This window comes from Bubalus bubalis, chromosome 8 (genome assembly GCF_019923935.1).
Source record: "Bubalus bubalis isolate 160015118507 breed Murrah chromosome 8, NDDB_SH_1, whole genome shotgun sequence".
Lineage (NCBI taxonomy): Eukaryota > Metazoa > Chordata > Mammalia > Artiodactyla > Bovidae > Bubalus > Bubalus bubalis.
This window is the reverse complement of record NC_059164.1, coordinates 28447261-28468383: the sequence shown is the minus strand read 5'-3', so window position 1 is coordinate 28468383 and position 21123 is coordinate 28447261. Positions and strand designations below refer to the sequence as shown.

Below are 21123 nucleotides of genomic sequence, written 5' to 3'. Positions count from 1 at the left end.
TTTTATAACTTTTAAGTGCAAATTTATTTTCCTTAAAACAAGGAACTGGGATAAGCTAAACCCACTCCACAGTTTACTAAAAGCACCCTCAGGGGCCTGCTGTCTCAGCACTGCTTCTCCCTGAGGTCACAACTCCTCTCCATAAATTTATGGATAAATATAGTCCACGTATAGAGATCATGGGTAGGTCTCCTAATGCATCCATAAGAATGAACATTCCTTGGACTTGAATAGTTGCTTCACTCAGTCATTCATTTGTACTTTTTGTTTCATAATGAAACAATAAGTAAAAAGCTTTTAAGTGCCATTAAATGATGAGGGACTACTGAACATTTTTATTTGAACAGAAAAGAAAGATAGATAAATCTCATCTTGTACTTTAGAAATATATTCAAGACAAAAGAGAAACTCGTAGACTTGTTTGAAACGTGGCGACTGACAAAGCTCAATGCTTAATTAAGGAAGAAAAAAAGAGTCTGAAGGTTTTCTCTTTTGTATTGTTGAAACCTAAGTGTTTTATATTTGATACCTTGTGATTTAAATTTAGCATTAACTACATTGATGGTACGGAGAAGGCAATGGCAACCCACTCCAGTACTCTTGCCTGGAAAATCCCAGGGATGGGGGAGCCTGGTGGGCTGCCGTCTATGGGGTTGCACAGAGTCGGACACGACTGAAGCAACTTAGCAGCAGCAGCACATTGATGGTAAAGGAAGAGAGTTAAATTTTTAAATTATTAATAGCAATAGCTTTGTTGAAGGTTGTCTAAGTTTCTCATTTTTATGCAATACATATAATTCTGGGGAGTTTTAAATCATATTTTGATTAAAAAATTAAATAGTATTTACCAACAGCTGTGTGCTCACTCTAGAAATCCTATAGCCAGTCCTCTGGAAGGAAAGTAATTACTGTTTGTATAGTGAATAATCATGGGTTAATAAATTATTAACTGCTAAAACCTCAGGGTATCTTTGGAAGTGGCTAATTCAACTTCCTCCTTTGGTAATTAAGGATATTAAGAGACATACTAGTTGAGTGGTTTACTTAAGGCCCTAAATTAGTTACCAAATTAGCCCTGAAACTCCCCTTAATTCTGATCTAGTTTGTATCCTCTGTACTTTGCTTGTTGGATTTGCTTAAAAGTAAATCAACTCTTTGAATTTTAGAAAACTCAAATATATGTGTGGTGAAAAAAAGGATGCCAGTTTCCACAATATGTAATAACAAACTTAATTTCTAGATAAAAGTTCAAATTATTTGCTTTAAATTATGACATGTAGTTGTTGCTGCAGGCTCTGCTGAAGATTGATTGCCAAGGATTAGTAGTGCATCTTGTTCAAGAGGCTGCAATTCTGACTTCAGCTGTCAAGCTTGGGAAAGACTGGAGGGAACTAGCTGAAAAGTTAGTGCGACTCACAAAGCAACAAATGGAGGCATATGAAATTCCACACCAAGGAAAATCTGGAAATGTGGCTGTAGAGGTAAGATTTCTGTTCATCTAAGTAGTAAAAAACTGCAGACAAAGTAAATCAAATGCAGTCAAGAATCCACTGCATATACTAACTAATTGAGGGAGTGTCCTAAAGGATCCACTCACTGAAATCACTGAATCTATAACCATTGATGTTATCTGAAATATACTCATGTCACTCTTTAATGGTATTAAGAACCTTTAAGATATATTGATGTTTCTCCTACTGGATTGCATATGGCCTTTTATCAAATAAATTGACCAAATGAGATAGGCAGTTGTTATGAAGGGCTATAAGAACTTGAGGCAGAGAAAAGATAAACTTTGAAGGAAAGAGTTGGGACCCAGTCAGGACAAGAAAAAGAGACACAATAGTAAGTGTTTATCAGCTTCAAAAATAGAATCAGTCATTGGTGGTAAATAATGTTTGGTGACAAAAAAACATTTAAGAGAGTAAATGGTGTGAGGTCATTGGTAACAATAGCTAGAGATATCTGTGTGCGTTATCTATCTCCTTCACAATTTTGCATACAGTAACTACAGACATCAAATATAGAATGACAGATGTCAACTTAAAATATAGTCACAAACTAAAAGTTGAGAGTTATGTTTTATTTGGAAATTTTGCGAAGTTAAGCCTAGGAGGCAGCATCTTGAGCAGCCCTGAAAGAACTGCTCTGAGGAAGTGGGGGGAAGAGTCAGGTCATATAGAAGTTTGCAACAATGGGCAGGTAGTCTGAACATCAAAAGTATTTGGTAAATTACAGAAAACCAGATATCTCAAGTTAAGGAATGTAGCACTTTTCTGTGTATGGGAAAATACAAGAGTCTGGGCTTACTGAAATCATTCCTTTAATATGCATCTCAGCCATCTGGGCCCAGCATCCTGCATTTTTCACACCCTGAATTCCTCCATGCTCACTGTAGGGAGTGACTGTGGCCCAATGGGCCAGAGAGCTCAGGTACTCTTCCTGGGTACCCTTAGGACTCAGAAATTCACATTTGAAGGACTGGAATCCCTGATGACTGTGATCCTTGTTTGCTGGTATGGCAGGAAATATTCCATTTCTCACAGCATGTAAAACAAAGCAAATACGTAAAATTCAAAATTTTTATTAATATTAAAACAAAGTATACTATTCAGTGTAAGTTATATAAATATTTTCTCTATTTACCATAAAGACATATGAGTCATTTTTTTATTGACTAAATCAAATCCCTTACGATTATACAGTAGAAGTGACAGATTAAAGGGATTAGAGCTGATAGAAAGAGTGCCTGAAGAACTATGGAAGAAGTTCGTAACACTGTACAGGAGGCTGAGATCAAAACCATCCCCAAGAAAAAGAAATGCAAAAAGGCAAAATGGTTGTCTAAGGAGCTGAGAAAAAAAAGAGAAGCAAAAGGCAAGGAGCAAAGTAAATATCCATCTGAATGCACAGTTTCAAAGAACAGCAAGGAGAGACAAGAGAGCCTTCCTAAGTGATCGATACGAAGAAATAGAGGACAACAACAGAATGGGAAAGACTAGAAATTTGAAATACCAAGGGAACAAAACATTTAGAAATACAAAAAAAATTAGAAATACCAAGGGAACATTTCATGCAAAGATGGGCACAATAAAAGACAGAAACAGTATGAAACTAACAGAAGCAGAAAATATTAAGAGGTGGCAAGAATACACAGAAGAACTATACAGAAAAGATCTTAATGACCCAGATAACCATGATGGTATAATAACTGACCTAGTGCCAGACCACCTGGAGTGTGAGGTCAAGTGGATCATAGGAAGCATCACTATGAACAAAGCTAGTGGAGGTGATGGAATTCCAGCTGAGCTATTTCAAATCCTAGAAAATAATGCTGTTAAATTGCTGCAGTCAATATGCCAGCAAATTTAGAAAACTCACAAGTGGCCACAGGACTGGAAAAGGTCAGCTTTCATTGCAATCCCAAAGAAAGGCAATGCCAAAGAATGCTCAAACTACTGTACAATTCTACTCATCTCATATGCTGGCAAAGTAATGCTCAAAATTCTCCTATCTAGTCTTCAACAGTACATGAACCTAGAACTTTCAGATGTTCAAACTGGATTTAGAAAAGGCAGAGGAGCCAGAGATCACATCCTTTGGGTCACAGAAAAAGCAAGACAATTCCAGAAAAACATCAACTTCTGCTTCATTGACTCCATTAAAGCCTTTGTGTGGGTCACAACAGACTGTGGAAAATTCTTAAAGAGATGGGAATACCAGACCACCTGACCTGCCTCCTGGGAAATCTGTATGCAAGTCAAGAAGCAACAATTAGAACTGGACATGGAACAATGGACTGGTTCCAAATTGGGAAAGAAGTACATCAAGGCTATATATTATCACCCTACTTATTTAACAGGGTGCAGAGTGCATCATGTAAAATGCCAGGCTGGATGAAGCACAAGCTGGAATCAAGATTGCTGGGAGAAATACCAAAAAAGCTCAGATATGCACATGAAGCCACCCTTATGTCAGAAAGCCAAGAAGAACTAAAGAGCCTCTTGATGAAGGTTAAAGAGGAGAGTGAAAAAGCTACCTGAAAACTCAATATTCAAAAAATGAAGGTCATGGCATCCAATCCCATCACTTCATGGCAAATATATGGGGAAACAATGGAAATACTGACAGACTTTATTTTCTTGGGTTCCAAAGTCACTTCAGATGGTGACTGCAGCCATGAAATTAAAGACACTTGCTCCTTGGAGAAAGGCTATGAGAAACCTAGACAGTGTATCAAAAAGCAGAGACATTACTTTGCCAATAAAGGTCCATCTAGTCAAAGCTATGGTTTCTCCAGTAATCATGTATGGATGTGAGGTTTGGACCATAGAGAAAGCTGAGCACTGAAGAATTGATGCTTTTGAACTGTGGTATTGGAGAAGACTCTTGAGAGTCCCCTGGACACAAGAAGATCAAACCAGTCAATCCTAAAGGAAATTAGTCCTGAATATTCATTGGAAGGACTGATGCTGAAGATAAAGCTCCAATACTTTGGCCACCTGATGCGAACTGACTTATTGGAAAAGACCTTGATGCTGGGCAAGATTGAAGGCAGGAAGAGAAGGGGACGATGGATGATGAATGCTTGGATGGCATTACCGCCTCAAAGGACATGAGTTTGAGAAGCTCCGGGAGTTGGTGATGGACTAGGAAGCCTGACATGCTCCAGTTCGTGGGGTCGCAAATGAGTGACTGAACTGAACTGAAATAAAAATATTCCAGTGATGAGTACATATAAAATGGCCTGTATCTCTGTTTCACATGAGTGCAAACATTTTCAAGATATTTCAGTTAAGGAAAAATTATCTCTCTAGTTAGATAATGACTTGATAGGAAGCAAAATCTATATTTTCTGCTTCCTTTTTGAGCATAGAACTGGGTGTTAATTTCTTGAGAAAATTTTCTTACTGTAAGTAACTGTGTCAACTGTGTGTGCAGTGTGTGTCTGCAGACTGGAGCCCGGCAGCCTACAGTCCATGGGGTCTCAAAGAGTCGGATACAACTGAGCACAAACACACACTCACACACCTATTGGAGTAGCCAAAATCCAGAACACTGACCGCACCAGATGCTACTGAGAATATGAGTAACAGGAACCCTCATTCATTGCTCGTGGAAATACACAGTCACTTTGGAGTATCTTGGCTGTTTCCGGCAAATGAAATGTACTCTTGGTATATGATCCATCAGTCCTGCTCCTTGGTATTTACTCAAAGGCATTGAAAACTTTCGTCCACACAAAAACCTGTACATGAATGTTTACAGCTTCTGTATTCATAATTAGTAAAACCTGGAAGTAACCAAGATGTCCTTCAGTAGGTGAATGTGAATGGATAAGTACACTGTGGTATAATAGAATATTACATGACAATGAAGTTTTATTCAGCACATAAAAAATGACTTATCAAACCATGAAAAGACATGGAAGATCCTTCAAATAACATTACTAAAGAAAAGAACCCAATCTGAAAAGGCTATATACTGTACGATTCCAAATATATGATGTTCTGGAAAAGTCAAAACTATGGAGACAAATCAATGGTTGCCAGAGTTTGGAAGAGAGGAATAAATAGGCAGAATACAAAGGATTTTTACGACAGTGAAAAAACTCAATATGATACCATAGTGATGAATACATATCATTTTATATTTGTCCAGACCAATTGAATGTACAAAGCTAGGTGTTAACCCTACACTATGGACTTTGAGTGATTATGATGTATCAGTGTAGATTCATCAGTTGTATCCAATATACCACTATGGTGAAGGATGTTGATAGTGGGGAAGGCTATGCCTGTGTGGAGGCAGGAGATAAATGGGAAATCTTTGTATCTTCCTCTCAATTTTGCTGTGAACCTAAAACAGTTGTTAAAAAAAATTTTTTTTTCCAAAAAAAATTGTCCAGTTGAAATCAGGGCTTGTTTTTTTTTCTCATTAAGCTCTCTTTTTAAAAAGATTTTACTTAAGAGTTGTTTATCAAAAAATTTTGTTAAATATCCAACTTCTCTCAAATTGTGGTTGTTTTCAGTTTGTCTTCCCCGCAAATCTTCATAGAGGCCAGCTAACAGCCTACTTTTCCTTTATTTACTTTAGCACAGCCCAAATCACGAATGACTAAGTCTGTGCCTGAGGCTGATAAATACTCAGAAGCAGAAAGGAAAACCTCTGTGTGTCTTTCTAGGCCCTATTGTTTAATTTATTGCGATAAGCACTAACAATCTTCACTTTGGTGCTTGCCGTGCTAAGTCGCTTCAGTCCTGTCTGACTTTTTGCAGCTCTATGGATTGTAGCCCGCCAGGCTCCTCTATTCATGGGATTCTCCAGGCAAGAATACTGGAGTGGGTTGCCACGCCCTCCTCCAAGGGATCTTCCCGACCCAGCGATCTAACCCACGTCTCCTGCGGCTCCTGCATTGCATATGTCTTCTTTACCGCTGAGCTTTACCCGGGAAGCCCCCATCACTTTGGTGCATATGGTTAAATGTTTAGAAACTAATTCATAGTATATTGGCTTGAAGTTATTCCAAATAATCTATAAAAATCTTTACCTTTTAGACTACGTACTGTAAAGGGTAAATGTATGCTGGTTTCCAGGTCTCTGAAAAAAAGAAAAAAACCTGTACAATATTTTTTTCTTAAGGAGAAGATGATTCTTCAATAAGATTAATTTACAGGTTAAGCAGTTGATTTCAAAACATACTTTTATTCTGGATAGGGTGTGCAGAGGGAGGGAATTGAAATTGGGGCAAGGAGATAACAAGTTCTTGTGGTTCCCATGCTTTTTATTTCCTTTATCTCACTTCCTCAGTGGACACACATTTAGAAAATTTCCTCCTATGTGTGCCAGTGCCTACAATCAGCTTCTTTTCACTCACTTTCCTTGCTGTTCAACTTCTCCCTTTTTCCTTTGTTCTATTTTTATTTTATCTAACAGTTATCTGGCACTTACTCTGTGCCAGTCGCTATTCCAGTAACAGTTCAAAAATTAACTTACTTAATCCTTTCAACAAAAAACTTGTGGGGTGGATACTAATGTTATCTAAGCTGTAGGGAGGCTAAGTAACTTTCTCAAATGTGCATAGCTAGAAACTCACAGGACCAAGTTTGGAGCACAGACCTTTGACTTTGGAGTCCTGATACTTTAACCCCTACACATTGACCACCAATTCAAATACAGTATAGTGGCTGAGTGGCAGAGCTGGGAGTTACGGTTGGGATGGGGAATTTAAAAAGCTCATTTCATTTTTTTTCAAGCCATGTCATGATTCTATCAAAATTTGCCTCAACGCCTCAGCCAATTTAAGAATGGATTATCAAAAGAGTGTCACATTTTTCTTTTGGCCACTTTTTATTCTTTTATAAGATGAAAAAAGCTTCTCTCTGGAGATTTCTAAGAATGACAATTTTAAATTAACCATCTCCCCAAGTAAAATTTTAAGGAAACTTATTCAATTTTTCTAATGATGTCACAATTCCTACATAAAAAGCAAAATTACACAACCTAGAATATGATTATAAGCAAAACGTGTTTTTCAGAGTATTTATTTTGAGAAAAATGTATATGTACACTATACAAAGAAAAATTTCCTGTGAATGTTAGTAAAATTTTTTTCTGAGCCTATTTTTTTTAAAAAATAGGTAGCAATAAAATATTTAAAAAATAAGTCTATATTAAAAAGCAGTTGTATGTTACAAGTAGAATGCTGGGGATTTCGGGATCAAGATATTCACCAGCCTAAACTAGGTATTCTTTATTTAACCTTCTGGAGATTATTACCATTTATGACAGAAGTGATTTCCTTAGCAACTGTCTCACATTGGTCCCCTGCCTAACAATAAAGGCTGTGCTCTTTCCATCCTATTCAGTGTGAACATTTATTCACCAAGGACACTAAAGTTTCACTTCCCCTTTTAAACTACCTTCTGGCCGTGCCCACTGGGCTCCACCTCCACCTCAACAGGCACCAGTAAACCTGCTGAGGCTGATCTCTCATCTGATTTACCAAAACGGGCCATCCTCCCATAGAAAAGTCCAGTGGAGTCAACATTCCTAATGGTAATATTTTTTCATCTCAGAAACCATCCACCTATAGAGAGTTGTAACAGGCAATATTTATATGTTCTGCCATCTGCACTTAATCAGTGAGAAGATAATTCTGTCTTATCTTCTAGTTACAATCTTTTCCCTCCTCATTCTCCAACTAGCTGCTGTAGTGTTCAGAGCACTTTATTCTAAGTCTAGCTTTAATATGGTAAAGTAGGAATCCTTAAACAGGTAATTTTATTATTATTTTTATAGCTGAATGAAACTTCTATATGGAGTTATTCTTACTTTTTTAGACTCTCACCTCTGTATCCTTATTCAGTATTTAAATCATCCATACAATTAACATGTTTTCTGTGATTATCAGTTTTCAACATTGGAACATAGGACCTACAGCAAACACAGAATGAAAGATATGATTTTTTTCTCTCTGAAGTCACATTTCATTTGGCATGGGAATTGGGATAGACTGTTAATATTTGCATTGTTATATTTCAAAGACATATATGATTAGATGCTAAAATAAGCAAATATAAATAATAATGAGAATAATAGTTGTTGCATGTTTACTGCATGTCATCTAAACATTATGAGCATTTTCTTTACAATGTCTCCTTTACTTCAACAAACTTTTCAAGGCAGACATTAAACCGTTTTCTTTTTGCAGATATGAAAACTGAGTGAATACATTTGTGTCAGCTCTCCAGAATTACGTGGCAGATCAGTGACAGGACTAGGATTTAAATCTAGCTTTGTTTTACACACAGTTCTATTCACTGTGCTCTACTGATGATAACTTTTTTCAGAGTTAACTAAATAAAGGAAAATCAAACAATCAGGAGCTTTCAGAGGGCATATCTTAGTCCTGAAGGATAGGTAACATGTTAATAACTGGTGAGGACTAGAAGGAGATTTCAGGGCTCTGGATACAGTGACTTCTAGAGACCACTGAGGAGAATATGAGTGTTTGAGGAGAGAGGTCATTTTCATAATTATGAGGAGATATGGCTGGACATATATATTTTGGAGAGTCTTGAATGACTGCCCAAGCATTGGTTAAAGTTCCTTGTCTGGATTTCTGTTCCAGCTCTACCAGCTATTAGGCTAAGACCTTGGACACATTACTTGACTGTATTTAGGAATCATTTTTTCTTGTAAAATGAAGCAAATAATACTCTCCTATTCTTCAGATGTTTGAAGGATTGAAATATGTGAAATATTTGTGACAATGCTTTGCACATTGTAATAGCTAAATACATGTTATTTATTATTTTGTCTAAGAGGAATAGGTGAATTTGACAACTGTGTGACAATGTGTGATTTTTAAAAAGGGAATGAAGTATACTAATTTTTAAGTAATATAGCCAAGAGTAACCATAGAAAGAATGTAGATAAGGGAAAAATCCACAGTGATTGTAAACCTTCTTTTCAGAGAGACTGGCAAATGGTAATGCCTGGAAAAAATGAGGGAAAAAAAAAAACCTGGCTGATCAGATTTTTCTTACTGGCTTAACAGCATTTAATTTTCTTTGGAAAATATCTCTTTTAAAAAGTAAAAGGAACATCCTTGTACTCTTCTGGTTTTCTGGTTCATACTGCAACGTATGGACTCTGCTTATAGGATGTGGTATTGCCTGGTTTTGTATCTGGGCCTGGCTCAGGTCTAGCCTTGGTGCTTATGTCTATGGTTTGCTGCTGTTTTACAGTAAGAAATATATTAATAGTTTCTTTAAAAAGAGAAAATATTATATGAAATTTATCTACCAGTGGTAAAGTGAATAGAATAATTTCTCAGATCTTCATTGTTTGTACTAGAGATCTGGCACAGTGACATAACATTTAGACTATCATGGTTTATTTTGTAGAGTACTATAATGCTTGGTGCTATAATCTGTAATTCTAAAAATATACACTCCTTCTTTTTTGAGATGATAGAATAAAGAAAAAAGACACCACAATGTAATGTATTCCTGTGTATTCCTATGATATTTGGTTTAATTCTGCATTATATATCTAATTGGGTTCCCAGGTGGCTCAGTGGTAAAGAACCCACCTGCCAATGCAGGAGACGCAGATTTGACCCATGGGACAAGAAGATCCCTTGGTATAAGAGATGGAAACTCACTCCAGTATTCCTGCCTGGGAAATTCCACAGACAGATGAGCCTGGAGGGCTATAGTCCCTGGGGTCACAAAGAGTTGGATACAACTGAGTGACTAAACAACAACAATGATGTATCTGATTACCACACTAAAAATCAAATAGAAGTCATAGTCATATTAGGTTAAATATTACAAAGATGTTTTTAAATGTATTTATAAACACTAATATTTGTATTAGAATTTAGATTTTTCTCTATCAAGTTTTATTATTAACGATCACAAAAAAATTCAGAAAACCAAAGCCTAGCTGATTATAAGAGTTAATTTAGTATTTATTAAAAATCTAATACTGAAATAAATTTGTGGTAATACTTTAGTGAAATGGCCTCATATTTATAGCCAGGTGACCTGGACTCGTTTCCTACCTAGGTTTTCCTACCTCGGTTTTCCTAAGACTATTTTGATGTAGTAGCAAGGAATGGGTCTTCTGTCTTCTTCTGGCTCATGCATAATCCCTGAAGTTTGAAGAGGTTATTTCTAGAGCAATCACAGCTGTCTCTGCCCAAAGAGACTTTTCCAAGAGAATCTTAGGTCAAATTTTAACCAAGTCCAAGTGCTGTCTCCTTTCTAAGGAAATAGGGACCCCTGATATGTTAGTCTCCCTTCCTTTCTGAAGATAATGGCAACCTCCTCTTTAGTAATATTTATGTACTTACCAACTACAGGTAATGGAAGGACCACCTGGATATTGTAAATGATGCACTGAAGATAGAATGCATATAATAATCACTAATGAGGCAAATTTGCCTTGATATGTCAGATAATTGTGCTTAAAATGAAACATTGCTTCTATAGTTTCATGAGGAAAGTAGGTGGATGATTAATTCTTTAATGTGGCAAAATGTAATTATCTCAAGGTAGTTAAAACCACTTGCATTCTTTATACTATTCATATTTTATGAGCTAAAATAAGATGAAGAATGCTTTGCTCCATTTGAATTGCTTTTGTTCATGTTGCATTTCATTATCTAGTGCATTATCCAATTCGTCTGATTAGCTTTTAGGAACAAGCACTCTAAATTTGGAAAACTATCCTGTTTCATTTCTTTTCTCATCACACACCACTTTTTCACTGCTCCTTTACCTTTTTATTTGTCTTCTAGTATCTGAAAGATAAATCAAAGACATATTCCTACTATAAAAATTCTGAGGATTTGGAAACTGCTCAGACTTCATAGGTTAAACGTTTTACTGATGCTGCTGCCCTTTATACAAAGAGATCATAGCACAGAGATGAGAAATTAACAACTCTCAGCTTTCATCAGCCTCATGCTTCCTATTCAAAGATGAACCCATAAACACCATGAAGTTAACATGAAAAGTCTAAGAGTAAAGAGATGAGAATGATGTCAAATATTTATGATATTCTGTGTCAAATATTTATGATAAAGATGAGAAGGCTGATGGAAATTGTTTTGTCGTTAGGAAAAAATTCAACAAAAACAAACCTTCAAGAGCATGTTGTCCTTTTGATTAGTCAGAGCATTAGTGCAGAGTTCCTGAATATCTTTCCTTAAATCATAGCATTGAGCAAGAGAGGAAGAACTATTTTTAATCCACTGAATAGATATAAGATAACATAAACCTGGAAGAGTTCTTGGCAGTCCACAACTCATTTACAATTTTTTTTTTTAGATTTAACTTAGATCATCCTAGAAAGAAAATTGTTTATTCTACTCATTTTATTCATTCAAACTTTTCCAGAGAAAATAATTTTGTTTTCTCTTTAATTTATTATAAAGTTTAGAATCCTTTGTTGTCTTACTGTATATGTATATTTGGATATAATTTCATAAAGTCCATCATTTCAGTTCAGTTCAGTCGCTCAGTTGTGTCTGACTCTTTGCAACCCCATGGACTACAGCACGCCAGGCTTTCCTGTCCATCACCAACTCCCGGAGCTTGCTCAAACTCATGTCCATCGAGTTGGTGATGGACATAAAGGCCATAGTTAATTAATGTATGCAAGTTATGTTTTTTGTCTTTGCCTGTGATAACATATATTCACTTGCTAAGAAAACTAGAATGATTTTAGACAATCAAAAGTGCTGAAAAAAGAAAAATGTAAGTATTTAAGAATTTGAGCCCTATTGTCATATATCTATACCATATAGGACAACAAACAACTGATTAGACTATTGCATTGATGAAAGCTGGACTTCTATCATGCTTTGTTAAGGCAAATCTTAATATAGGAAAAGTTATATTTACTGTGCTTGGCAGAGGTTTGCTTTTTGAGGGAAAATATAGATCCCCAAATTTAATATTTCTCATCAGTGTATCAAGTACATAACTACAACATATGCTTTTGATCTAATCCCTTCTCAATTATTCTTGATACTTGCCCCCTTAATTACCTGCCCCAACTCCATAATTATTTTAATGTTTGTCTGTGTTTATGTCTTTTCTGCCTAAAGAAAGTTGACTTTTGTCCTTGAGTTTGTTACATTTGCTGCCTCTTTAATCCTCAGCAGCCCTAAATTCTCCATCTGCCTAAGTTAGGATTCAAACCAAATTCTCCTTTCAGTTATATAATATCACTTTTTACAGATTATTTTCCTTTGAAACATAGTTTTATCTTCCACTACTTCTACTTCTAGTGTTGTCTCTCTTTCTTTAACTTCCAAATTCCAGATGCGACCCATTTGTTCTTTGGCTTCCAGTTCCTTGGCACCTACTTATACCTGCAGTCTGCCTTTCACTGCTCTCCTGAAACTGCCTCCTCCAAGGTTACCAAAGTCCTATTAATTGCCAAAATCCTGAATTTCCTCCATTTTCTTTCATGTTTCCACATCACTTGATGTTCCAAGTAGCAGAAGTAACAGAAAAGAGACATCTTCAGTGAGAGAGTGCCATGCTGGTAGAAGTTTTACAAGTTTGTCCAGGGAGGAAAAGCCCTAATTTATAGCTTTTACCACTTTCCTTGGTGTAAATTCTTCCAACATGGATGACTTTATAACCTTCCAATGTGTCACTGAACATGGAATTGGGAGACTGCATGAACATAAATTTGTGTGAGCAAACCACTGAATGTCCTTTGGGGGATACTATCAGTCCTTAACTTTTGCAGCATGAAGCAATCTGTTTCATTTTTCTATTACTCTAACACCAGCTTTTCTACACCCTTTTATTGCTTCTGTTTCTTAATTGTGGTACCTAATTGTAGACTTCATTATGGGTTAAACTTTTTACACTTTTATTTTCCACCTTGGCGTTTTCCTCTACTCTCACGCTCTTCACCATCACTTTAGCATGAGTTATGCTAAACCCTTGCCTGCTCCCTAGAGGTCATCTCTCTATTTCAGTTTCTTATTGGGGATAACAGATAGCCCCTGCTTTACTTCAAACTCAGTAAGGCTAAAACCCTACTGCTTATCTTTTCGTCACCAAAGAGTACAATCATATCCTATTGAAAAGTATTAAATGAATCCTATATGCCAGACACTTCATGAGGTGTTTTGGACACAGACATAGAGAGTATTATCAGTTTTATAGAATAAAAATTCAAAGCTCTGATAATTTGATAAGTTTACTGTAACTATCCCATGTCTGCCATACGGTGCTAAGTTGCTTTAGTCATGTCCTACTCTTTGAGACCCTATGGACTGTAGCCCATCACGCTCCTCTCTGCATGGGATTCTCCAGGCAAGAATACTCCAAAAGAAAAAGGAAATTGGATATGAACCCAGGATTCTGAAATCAATGCTCATCTTTTTATTACAGCATAGTGCTTCTCAGTTGATGGAACTGCCACTTTTTTGTCTTACACTGAATTACAATATGCAAGTAGTTTTGAATTTTTCTTAATTATTATTTACTACCAAATCTTGTCTATTTATACATTGGGCCAGTGTTTCCACAAGAATCGATCTCCCTTCCATGCTATAAAGCTTCTAAAAACAAGAGCTCTGCTATATTCATTTTATTCCTTCTTGTAATAAAATTCCTTATAGCAGTTGCTCAATAATTTTGATTTAAAAAGTGAAATAAGTAACAACAATGTATTTCAAACATGTTCATTGAATGTGTACCACAGTGGTATTTCTGTGTCATCTGTACTGAGAACCACCAATGATATTATATATAGCAGAACAAATTTTCCACTGAAGGAATACCCAGGTTTAGTTTGCAGCAAATAGGATCAAAAATGGGATGCAAAATGTGCTCATGTTTTAATACAAATCATGGTTTACCATGTGTTTATAGTCCAAAACCACTATACCTATTTCTAGGTAGCTTATAGTTTAGACTCCAGGGGATTTCTAATGAGTGTAGGGGCAATATGCCTCCTTGTATTTCTGACAAATACAGGAGACTCCTGGGAAGTCATTTCCCACTTCAGAGGTCCTAATTAGGGTCTGGGACTCAGCAATCTATCCACATTCCGCTGAATTGCAAAAACTGGCATACTGTTATGCTACCAGTACAAATTACCAAACTTGAAGGGATTATATGGCCCTCTGCCTTTGGCACCCCACTCCAGTACTCTTGCCTGGAAAATCCCATGGATGGAGGAGTCTGGTGGGCTGCAGTCCATGGGGTCGTGAAGAGTCGGACAGGACTGAGCGACTTCACTTTCACTTTTCACTTTCATGCATTGGAGAAGGAAATGGCAACCCACTCCAGTGTTCTTGCCTGGAGAATCCCAGGGACAGGGGAGCCTGTTGGGCTGCCGTCTATGGGGTCACACAGAGTTGGACACGACTGAAGCAACTTAGCAGCAGCAGCAGCCTTAGTAAGTGGGTAGATATACCATTGGACTTCTGAATCTGTAGTTTCTAATTCCCATATCACCTTGGTGTATTACCTGCTTCTGACAGCACCAAGGGGCTGCTTTGTGACTGAGTATGCCTCAGGCCTTTTCTATACATAGCAATCTGCTGTACTGTGACAAGATACTTGACACAGAGCTTTTCTACCCAAGAAAGTTAGTGCAGGTATATACTTTGAATCTGCATCGTAGTGCACAACCTGAAAATTACCCATTTGCTGTCCTTAACAGGCATCTGTTCTCTGTGATACTGTGTCATTATCTTGGTACCAAAGTGCTCTCAGTTGCTGTTTATCATATCATCAAATACATCTTTTTATCAGACTCAGTCACTGGGGGGGCTTAAAATAAAGTCTTAGATGTCTTTAGCTATAAACATTAGCATTTTAAACAGTATATTAAAAGTTGAAAAATAATGTGCCAGTTAGTTGAACATCAGGGAATTTTAAATGAATTCAACATAGATTACAAATTTAAAGCTTTTACAGAGGTTTAGGATATAGATTTAGATATGGATTTAGAAAAGGCAGAGGAACCAGAGATCAAATTGCCAACAAGTGCTGGATCATTGAAAAAGCAAGAGTTCCAGAAAAACATCTATTTCTGCTTTATTGACTGCCGAAGCCTTTGACTGTGTGCATCACAACAAACTGTGGAAAATTATTAAAGAGATGGGAATTCCAGACCACCTGACCTGCCTCTTGAGAAATTAGTATGTAGGTCAGGAAGCAACAGTTAGAACTGGACATGGAACAGCAGACTGGCTCCAAATAGGAAAAGGAGTACGTCAAGGCTGTATATTGTCATCCTGCTTATTTAACTTATATGCAGAGTACATCATGAGAAACGCTGGGCTGGAAGAAGCACAAGCTGGAATCAAGATTGCCAGGAGAAGTACCAATACCTCAGATATACAGATGAACCACCCTTATGGCAGAAAGTGAAGAGGAACTAAAGAGCCTCTTGTTGGAAGTGAAAGAGGAGAGTGAAAAAGTTGGCTTAAAATTCAACATTCAGAAAACTAAGATCATGGCATCTGGTCCCATCACTTCATGGCAAATAGATGGGGAAACAATGGAAACAGAGACTTTAATGGAGGCTCCAAAATCACTGCAGATGGTGACTGCAGCCATGAAATTAAAAGATGCTTGCTCCTTGGAAGAAAAGCTATGATCAACCTAGACAGCATATTAAAAAGCAGAGACATTACTTGACCAACAAAGGTCTATCTAGTCAAAGCTATAGTTTTTCCAATAGTCATGTATGGATGTGAGAGTTGGACTGTAAAGAAAGTTGAGTGCTGAAGAATTGATGCTTTTGACCTGTGGTGTTGGAGAAGACTCCTGAGAGTCCCTTGGGCAGCAAGGAGATCCAACCTGTCCATCCTAAAGGAAATCAGTCCTGAATATTCATTGGAAGGACTGATACTAAAGCTGAAATTCCAATACTTTGGTCACCTGTTACAAAGAACTGACTCATTTGAAAAGACCCTGATGCTGGGAAAGATTGAAGGCAGGAGGAGAAGGGGACAACAGAGGATGAGATGGCTGGATGACATCACCAATGTGACGGACATGAGTTTGAATAAGCTCCGGGAGTTGGTGATGGACAGGGAGGCCTGGCGTGCTGCAGTCCATGGGGTCACGAAGAGTCGGACACAACTGAGCGACTGAACAGAACTGAACTGAGATATACCCTCTACATAATAAACTCTTCAGTTAGTGTTTCTGTGCATCTTAGCAGTGATAGGTAAGACTGAATCTGACAGTAAGGCTCTGTTACTGTGCCTCAACTCATCTTGCATGGCAGAGTATTAGTGGAACCTACACTTTGGGAAGTTTGGTTTCAGAGTGAGTGTTCAGGAAAGTAGATGAGAGAACACCTCATTCACAGTTTACCAGTGATGGAAGATACAGTTCTTTATAAATCAGCTTGGTGAGGATAAATCTTATATACAGAAATATGGTGTGATTTCTGTTGCTGCATCAAGACCACATCAGTATGGTTTAACTGATAATTATCTTCCATTCAGTATCCTGAAGAATCAAGCTTTGCCTGGAGAGGTGAAAATACAGGTGTTCATGGCTTCCCAGGAATGCCAGTTGAATAAATAACATCAAATTATACTTTGGTCTTGTTGCCTACTCTCTTTATTAATATATAGATTGAAATGAAACATAGCAGAACTCCTTATTTAGGTCTTTCATTCTGTTAGCTTCAGTGTAGAGTATATGGGGATATCAGTGGAGGGTGATAATTAGATCTCAAGGCCCTGCTTCACGTGATATTACTATTAATGGAGGCTCTATTTTAAAGGGGCAGCTCTGCATAATATGTCACTCACAGTCTGTGTTCCTGCACTTTGCAAGTGATAAAATCACAAATGAATTAGTTTAGCGAACCCAAGAAAGTAGCAAGTAACAAAGTTTATATTCCAAATATTCCGATTACAAGTACAGGGTTCATTTTGTTATTATCCTAGAAAAAATGCATTTTAACCTTGGCTATGTGTCTGTGTGTGTGTTTTCTGCAGTTTGTCTTATTTGGTCAGCCTTTGTCTCTATTCTCTCTGAGGCTTGTTGCCTTGGTTACCATTACATACACCCTCTTTTGTGAGGTTCCTCTTTGACGTACGTTTATTTCTATGGAAACAATGAAGTCATTGGTATGGGTAGGTGCTTTAGAGAAAGCACAATGAAGTATTGAACATCTATCCTTCTTTTGGTTATTAAAATGTATCATTAAATTATTTTTTAATTAGAGAAGTATATTTCTGTGTTCCTTTTGACTTGATCATGAAGCTACATTTTTACTTATTTATAGACTTGCTCATGACAAATAGATGGGAAAACAATGGAAACAGTGAGAGAATTTATTTTGGGGGGGCTCCAAAATCACTGAAGATGGTGATTGCAGCCATGAAATTAAAAGATGCTTGCTCCTTGGAAGAAAAGCTATGATCAACCTAGACAGCCTATTAAAAAGCAGAGACATTATTTTGCCAACAAAGGTACGTCTACTCAAAACTATGGTTTCTCCAGTAGTCATGTATGGATGTAAGAGTTGGACTATAAAGAAAACTGAGTGCTGAAGAATTGATGCTTTTGAACTGTGGTGTTGGAGAATACTCTTGAGAGTCCATTGGACTGCAAGGAGATCCAACCAGTCTATCCTAAAGGAAATCAGTCCTGAATATTCATTGGAAGAACTGAGGCTGAAGCTGAAGCACCAATACTTTGGCCACCTGATGTGAAGAACTGACTCATTGGAAAAGACCCTGATGCTGGGAGAGTTTGAGGGCAGGAGGAGAAGGGGATGACAGAGGATGAGATGGTTGGATGGTGTTGCCGACTCTATGGACATGAGTTTGAATAAGCTCTGGGAGTTGGTGATGGACAGGGAGGCCTGACGTGCTGCAGTCCATGGGGTCACTACGAGTTGGACATGACTGAGTGACTGAACTGAACTGAGACTTGCTCAAATACAATGACTTAAAGCATTAGATATACTGTTTAACTCCTCTTATTATATGTGGTGTAAAGATCACCACAGATACATATAACAATAAAAGAGTTATGACTTACACCTTAGAAATGTGTCAGAGAGTGAAAAGTTTATCTCAGTAACATCTGTTATAATAAAAAAATTGCACAAGGAATTCACATGAAGAAAATGATCAGTATTTAGATGAATTTAGAAAAAAAAGGCCCTATTTATGGTCACTGTTTTTTAAAATCTATAGTTTTAGAAACAAAGGGATATAACAGAGGAGTGATAGTTAAAACATATTTTCTGTGATATTGGGCTTGCCAGGTGGTACTAGTGGTAAGGAACCCATCTGCCAGTGCAGGAGACACAGTAGACAGGGGTTTGATCTATGGGTTGGGAAAATCCCCTGGATGAAGAAATGGCAGCCCACTCCAATATTCTTGCCTGGAAAATTCCAGGGACAGAGTAGCCTTGCAGGCTATAGTCCATGGGGTCACAAAGAGTTGGACCTGACTGTGCGACTGAGCATCATCTATGACATTAAATAAGTGTGTGTAAATATGCATATATATATATACACATATAATTAGTATTCTGTTTTCAAATTTTAAGAGCCTTTTTAACCTTTTTTAAAGCATCTATTTTCCTCTCTGACTTATTTACAAACTAGTCTAATTTTTTTTCTTTATAGATGATGTGGAAACCTGCCTATGATTTTCTTTATACTTGGAGTGCTCACTATGGAAACAGCTACAGAGATGTGTTACAAGACCTACAATCAGCTTTGGACAGAATGAAAAACCCTGTGACCAAACAGTGGCGAGACTTAACTGGAACTTTAATACTAGTGAATTCTTTAGAGGTTTTGAGAGCAACTGCATTCTCCACTTCTGAGGAAGTATAGAAATAAAGGATACGTTTTTGAGAGGAAGGAGTAGAGGGAGAAAGGGGTGTATGTGTGAGAGAGAGAGAGAGAGAGGAAAAGAATCTCAGAAAAGTATTGCTTTTAAGAAAAAAAAAAGTTTTTCCTGGTGAAAACATAGCCTAGCACAAAATCCAAGGATGGGTTTTATAATCAAATATGTATTTTTGTGTCTCCCTTTCACATGCAAACAGTAAGCTGCTTTATTGTTGAGAATGGAAAGAAAAAACTCTTTCTCCCTTTCAAAGTTACTTTTAATTTCTTTTAGTTAAAACAAATGACTGCCAGCATAATTACATCACACAGAAACCCAGATAATCCAGAGTCACTCAATATAAATGCTGGAATTTTGCCAGCAGACAGGTAGAGGGAGAGGAGAAGGAAGCAATGCTCTGTGGCCAGGCACCAGACTACATATTTTCTCTACCTGATCTCTTTTATTTCCAGTGGCATTTGCTAGGATTATTCCCATTTTTCTTGTGACGAAACTAAGGACTAGAGAGGACAGTCAGGGCTATACAGCCAGTGTGAAGCAGGTTTTCTGTTTGCAAAATCTGGCTCTGTTTTTTTTAAGAAAACATAGCACATGGGAGTATAGTTTAAAAAAAAACAAAATGCATATTAAAACTTATAGGTAATTATTTCCTTTTAATTAAGCTCTCTGCTCTATTCTACCATCTCATGAAGGTGCCAGAAGGAAGATACGGCTGGAAATCTGTTGTCTGCATCCACCAACTGGAATTTTTACCACCTTCCTCCATCTTGAGGTCTAGCTAATCCTTCAACTTTTTCTTCAGGATCATAATGCAGAGTAATTTTTTTAACTCTCAAAGATTTTTTAAAAACAAGGACTATTTTTTAAAAGCCTGATTTATCGCTGCTGAATGCAGCCATCTTATCAACCAGAAACACTGATACCTGTGTGTGTGTGTGCATGCTCAGGTGTTTATGTAATCATGTGTATGTGTGTGTATTTCAGAATGTTTTATAAATCTTTTGGAATACAAAGATTGTATAGAAATTTAGGCAAGTATAAATGCTAACTGTTAGAGAGTTGATAAGGGATGGTCTGTGCTTACTCCTGTGTCCAGTCCTTTGGCTGCCTGCCTCTGTTTATGCGCTCTAGACAGTCACTCATTTATTGTCATTCAGTTGACAGAGTGTGTGTACCCACTTTGTGGCAGATGCGTAGATGTTTGAGGTTAATAATGGGAGAAAAACAGCATGATCCCCCTGACTTCAGTACTGCTGAAGTGATAGAGGCAATAATAAAGAATTATACAATTAAATTTAAAATGGCATCTACAATACCAGCTGCAGAGGGAAGGCTGGAATGCCAAGAGATATAGATTTGGGTGGGGGAATCATGCGGATCAGGGAGATCACATAAGTTTTCCCTGGTAAAGAAATGATGAGCCTCTTCTTGTCTGGAGAGGGTGGAGGGGGCAGTTCCTCAATGCACTGAAACCCTGAAGCAGGAAGAGAGCTCAGGAGATGCAGGTATCAAAGGTGAAGGGCTGGGAAGGGTGAAGGAAAGAAAGAGAAGTCTTCAAAGGTAATGTGGATGAGCTGAATAAGGATTTTATTTAGGGATCCTGAATAAAACATGTCCATTTGGCTAAAAAGTAAAAGCAGAATCATTTTAGAGCTTTTAATACACCTACCCTGAGGTATTTGGTATGCTGGCAAAGGTAATTTGAATTAGGATTTAAGATCTTTAAGGCTTTTAATAT

At 37.3% G+C, this 21123-nt stretch overlaps 1 protein-coding gene across 7 annotated transcripts in view; it reads left to right on the top strand.

Moving 5' to 3' along the window:
* The window catches only part of MACC1 (MET transcriptional regulator MACC1), an 87030-nt gene extending 67418 nt beyond the window's left edge, over positions 1-19612 (top strand). For 5 of the 7 annotated variants that reach the window (XM_025290942.3, XM_025290946.3, XM_044946519.2 and 2 more), the window contains 2 exons: positions 1293-1481; positions 19160-19612. In XM_025290942.3, the coding sequence (XP_025146727.2) occupies positions 1293-1481; positions 19160-19372 (402 nt within the window). In that variant the 3' untranslated portion in view covers positions 19373-19612. Of the gene's footprint in view, positions 1-1292; positions 1482-6278; positions 6335-10075; positions 10187-19159 lie in introns of those variants that run through there. The other 2 variants (XM_044946522.2, XM_044946520.2) reach the window with 2 other exon arrangements.
* The last annotated feature ends 1511 nt before the right edge of the window (positions 19613-21123 follow it).